The following is a 5700-nucleotide window of genomic DNA, read 5'->3' on the forward strand; positions in this document are numbered from 1 at the left end:
GCCGACGTCGCATGACCGACAACGGTTGGGCGCCAAATTCAAATTCAAAATATTTTAAACAACTAAATCGGGAATTTGAAATACCAACCATCCAAATCATTTCCATTAATTTCCTATGGCTCGCCCGGTAAATTGTTATAATACAGTGTGTTTAGAAAAACTCGGAAAATGTTTGTAGAAGTTTACTTAAGCTCGGCATTACACCTTTTAATTTTAGTTTTTTTTTTGAAACAATAAAAAATATTCTTGATTCCTAAATAAACTTATAGAAAGTTTAAAACCCGGAAGAGAAGTGCAAATTTCGATATCTTCTGATGCGTAACATGCCCGTTAATTTTCCTTTTAGCCTTTATCCTTCAACTACTCCGCTATAGACGAAACGCAAACGTGCTTTGAGCTCAAAGACCGACAAAATTGCCTGACGTTTAAGTAGTTTTAATTGATGCTTTAAAACTTGAAACTGGTTGCTGCGTGCGCAAAAAGAAGAGAACCAATTTTGTACCGGAGGCGGGCGTATTGTTATGCAAAGCCGCCCCCTTGGGTAAAGTTCAAAACTTAAATTAGTCCCTATATGGCAAACGAGCTTTAAAGCCTTTGATGGTGGTCTTAATTTGGAAATGTTGCGATTATGTGCAACAGCCAGGGCTTTAAAGTGAACAATCATCACGAAAAAATGACGATTTCCTTCAACTCGGAAGATTTGGTCCTTCGAACTGGATCGAATTTATTTGCAGTTTATTAGTTGAAACTGGAGTCGATTTACTTGTTTGTTAAAAGATCTCGCTCAACGCTGGACTAGATTTTGATCTATTTCGTGAACCTGTTGAAAAAATTGTGAAAAACTGGAAGAAGCAACAATGTCTAAATCCCAGATTCAGACAGTAAAACAAAAAAATACGTTTTCAGTCGGGAAAAAGGAAAAACATCAGCAGATTAACCTAACTGGGTATTTTGATAGTCAAAGCGAATGTTAGAATTGCTCCTTAAATGCGACTACTGGCCATTACTGACCTAATTAATGCGTAATAAATACGTGATATTCGCCAGTAGTTGGAAAAAAATCTTAAAAATTAAAATGTCGCATTTGATTCCCAACAAATGCCCCCTAAGGCGGTTAATAATGAATTAAAGCCACATCGGTTTTAACTTCCCCAACTAATCACTAGTTAGTGCGGGCAGCACTTAAAAAAATTGCAAAGTGCCGAGTTTCGTTCAATATTTTCCATGCACGTTGCATTAGAACGTCTGACTTTACAATTATCCAAATGGAAAGCTTGAGAAGACAACGAGAAAATATTGATGAAAAGATCAGCGGCGCCCTACATATCAGCGCAATAAACTTATTAACTCTGTCAAAAAACTGATTTTTTATTTGTTTCCTATATTTTGCTAATTGTTTTAAACACACTTTGCATCAAACAATTTTTCTAAACCCTTTTTCGAGTGACAATTTATTTATATTTATGAAGGGAAAACCTTGGCTGCGTCGATGTTTAGATTGCTCAAATATGGACAAAAATTGCAGGAAATTAATTGAGTTTTTCTCTTTTTTTAGGAATTTTACTATGCATCAGATGCGCTTTTGATTTGGCCAGATTAGTCGCCAACGATTATCTACCACAATAAAACTTTCCCGAATTGATCAACTTAGGAACTTCAATTGTTTAGTCAATATTTCTAAAGGACATAACTGTTTGCGGCTAAAGCCCAGAATACTAAAAAGTATCCATTTCATCGTCAGCCTACGAAAAAGCAAAAATAAAACTGTTTTATGTATCTACTGTTTAATATTTTGCAAATAAAAATGTTTTAAGTCTTCACGATCAACATTCAGCATTGAAACTCTTCAAAATGAGTCTTCAAAAAGCCAGTAAGATGCCATAAAACCGAGACTTTAGTTATAAGGACGATAATAAGTTTAGATTGGCTTGTGGCCGCCATCTCGAAGGTTGCAATAAAACTTTTGCAAAATCAAATGCTTCCTCAGGCCCCAAAGGACTTAAGGAGGCAGCTCGGGAGTGCCTAAAAGTATCTGCCAGAATCAACAAACTTAGCAAAAGCTCAATGTAATTTAATTACCAAAAACTCCGTTTGCCGCACTGTTGCTCAATTTTCTTTACCTACATTCTTTGATAGTTCAATCAACAAACTGAGGTTTGCAAAAAATCCTTGTTCACTCTTAGAGAGAAGTGCTACGCACCTGATGAAAAAAACTAGTATCTCCGCCTCTATTCCACCGACTTTTCTGCAAACAACCGAATCGCCGCCTTCAAACATCAGAAGTAAACGAGCGGCAATTATCCGGTTCAGCCCCCTTATAAAAACTGGAGCAGAATGATCGGTTCGACTCAGAGCCCCAATGAAGCCCATTGAAGATCAATCGCTTTTCCGCGCTTGCAAGATCCTAGTGCTTTGTGGGGGGATGTGGCGGGGCAACATCCCCAATTGGCCGATCGCCCACCAAAAATTATACAAGGTGTTTCTAAGGGGCGCCCAGTTTGCCTACTTCTTTTGCTTACCATCGCTGGTTCTTTCGCTGTGGGTAAATGTGGACCAAGATAATGAAAAAGGTAATTATTAATTAAAAGAACAGTTAGATAAGGGCAATTTGCTGCGGAAGTGTCGATTTGACTGACAAAACAATCAGTAGAATATTGTACGGTTAAAAAAATTACTTTTTTCTGGTTGATATATCCCGAAATGAGTATTTCAAATCCCGATATCTCAAAAACTCCCGCTTAAATCCACATTTTACCTGATATCTTTTCTAAGTAGAAGACTTTGAGGAATATGGATTTTTATGTATAACTGAAGTACAGTGTGGCTCAAAAAAGTGATGGCGTTCTAAATGTGTGCAAACTACCGCAGCTGGCACCTTCTAAAATTTCCAACAGAATTGAAATTAGATTTAAGTTTCCCCCCCAAAAAACTACCCCTCTGCCAAATTTTACCACAATTCATCGCAAAATATTTGGACAAAACTTTCAGCGACACCCTGTACGTATATGTGAACTAATCCTGCGCTACACGAAAATGTCCTTCGTAAATGTGGACGAAAAACGCTCATTTTTTGGGCAAAGATATTTAAATTAGCTGTTGAAATGCAGGGGCTCCACTGATAAAGAAACGCAAGCATTTTTTAAAAATATCCGCCGGTTTGTTTCTGTGAACAAAAGTGTAAACGTTTTTTGGCAGTAAAACCGAGCGAAAAACAACTAAAACTCGATACCCAATAAACCTGTATTTTCAGTTACGTTTTCCAAAGACGCTGTCTTCAATTGCAATGTTTTTGGCAAAAAATGCACAATAAAATGCGTTGTTGTAATTTGCTGCTGACCGTCATATTTAGTGGTAAAAAGTGTTCTTTGGTAGAACAGGAAAAACACTATTTTACTTAGGCCAATGCTTCGGCCATATTTTTAACCAATCTTTAGGGCTCAAGAACATGGCGTTTTTTTTGGTTAAAATTGTCGCCAAAGCCAGTAACGTTATTAGACTGATCGAGTTTATTCGCCTTGAAAGTGTGGCAGAAACTAAAATACGTACGCGAAAATAATTGGAGCAAAAACACTCAATTCTTGAGCCCTGACGATGGCTAAAAACATCGCCCAAACTTGGCCCGAGTAAAATAGTGTATTTTCTTTAAACCAAACCCAAAAGTACCAAAAAAACACCTTTTAAGCAAACTGTAATGTTTCAAAGACTCCCGATGCCTTTCTCCTTCCAGCTATCAGTGTGCTGAAGAATATAACATTTGTGGTTGTTATTTTCTGCAAAATGATTATTATCCAATCCCGACGAGTCACTGTGCTGATTCAGATATTTCAAAAACTCCCGCTTAAATCCACATTTTACTTGATATCTTTTCTAAGTAGAAGACGTTGAGGAATATGGATTTTTATGTATAACTGAAGTACAGTGTGGCTCAAAAAAGTGATGGCGTTCTAAATGTGATGGCGTTCTAAACAGAATTGAAATTAGATTTAAGTTTCCCCCCCAAAAAACTACCCCTCTGCCAAATTTTACCACAATTCATCACAAAATATTTGGGCAAAACTGAAGGCAAGTTGAACCTTGGACGCTCTGTATCTCTGAAATCATCCACTTTTGGACCAAGTTAAAATGAGTTGGATTCGTCATATTTTAGATCCGCACCTTTCAGCGACACCCTGTATGTATATGTGATCTAATCCTGCGCTACACGAAAATATCCTTTGTAAATGTGGACGAAAAACGCTCATTTTTTGGGCAAAGATATTTAAATTAGCTGTTAAAATGCAGGGGATCCATTGTTAAAGAACCACTAGCATTTTTTAAAAATATCCGCCGATTTCTTTGTCTGAACAAAAGTGTAAACGTTTTTTGGCACCAAACCGAGCGAAAAATAACTAAAACTCAATTCACAATAAACCTGCGTTTTCCAAAGACGCGATCTTCAAGTGCAATGTTTTTGGCAAAAAATGCACACTAAAATGCCTTGTTGTAATTTGCTGGTGACCGTCATATTAATGGTAAAAAGTTTTCTTTGGAAGAACAGGAAAAACACTATTTTACTTAGACCAATGTTTCGGCCATATTTTTAGCCAATCTTTAGTGCTGCAAAAACATATTTTCTTTTTTGGTTCAAATTGTTGCCAAAGCCAGTTACGTTATTAGGCTGATCGAGTTTATTCGCCTTGAAAGTGTGGCAGAAACTAAAATATGTACGCCAAAATAATTGGGGTAAAAAACACTCAATTCTTGAGCCCTGACGATGGAAACATCGCCCAAACTTGGCCCGAGTAAAATAGTGTATTTTCTTTAATCCAAACCTAAAAGTACCAAAAAAACACCTTTTAAGCAAACTGTAATGTTTCAAAGACTCCCGATGCCTTTCTCCTTCCAGCTATCAGTGTGCTGAAGAATATAACATTTGTGGTTGTTATTTTCTGCAAAATGATTATTATCCAATCCCGACCAGTTACTATGCTGATTGAGGCGGCCTCTGAAAAAGAGCAGCAAGCCATCCTTTCAGAAGATCCTCAAATTTCGGAAATTCACCGGCGCCATGTCGTTTATACGGAGTTTGTTGTAAAGTCTATAATGTTGTGCACCTTTTTGGCTGGCCTGGCTTATGTTGTTGGAGGTGAGCACTTTGGGAAACATTTTAATATTCAGCTAATTTCAGTAGGTATTTCGCGAATGTATTAATTCTATTAGTTGCCATTGACTGTGGCTTATCGAGTGAGAATGTTGATTTTCAACTCATTTTTTTCATAGATTTATATTTGGCCAATGAATTTTACAAATTACACCCGAATGCTGCGCCAACCGATCCAAAGCCGCACAGCATCTATTTCTGGTTTCCCTTCAACCCAGATGAGTACTACAAAATTGCATTAACATATGAATTTGTGCATATTGTCCAAACTGTGATCTACAATGGGGCCAGTCACGCTGTGGTCAATTCAGGTAAAAAGTCCTAGAAGTTCTGAATATTGTCCTCTTTGAATGAGCGGCAAACAAAAATCCAATTTTTTCCTGTGGATTTGTATAGATGCTTACCGCGCTCATTTTCAGCGATAATATTTGTAAAGGTCGAATTGAAGATTCTAGAATATGAGATAAGGCATATGATGTCCAAGCCAAATTTGAGCAATTTGACCCCAGCGCAGCTAATGAAGATTCATATCCGAAAACATCAGGAATTGATCAAGTAAA

The 5700-nt window shown here is 37.2% G+C and overlaps 1 protein-coding gene across 1 annotated transcript; it reads left to right on the plus strand.

The window, feature by feature from the left end:
* Positions 1 to 4848: 4848 nt before the first annotated feature.
* On the plus strand, positions 4849 to 5695 carry LOC125502348 (the record flags this gene model as incomplete). The annotated part of the gene is given in 3 exon segments (XM_048669974.1): positions 4849 to 5125; positions 5260 to 5451; positions 5560 to 5695. Coding segments are annotated over 3 exon segments (518 nt in total), but the record flags the coding sequence as incomplete, so codon positions are not given.
* Between the last annotated feature and the right edge of the window lie 5 nt (positions 5696 to 5700).

The sequence above is a fragment of the Dendroctonus ponderosae genome, unplaced genomic scaffold, assembly GCF_020466585.1.
Source record: "Dendroctonus ponderosae isolate FM_Combo_2020 unplaced genomic scaffold, Dpon_F_20191213v2 Dpon_F_20191213_1, whole genome shotgun sequence".
Taxonomy (NCBI): Eukaryota; Metazoa; Arthropoda; class Insecta; order Coleoptera; family Curculionidae; genus Dendroctonus; species Dendroctonus ponderosae.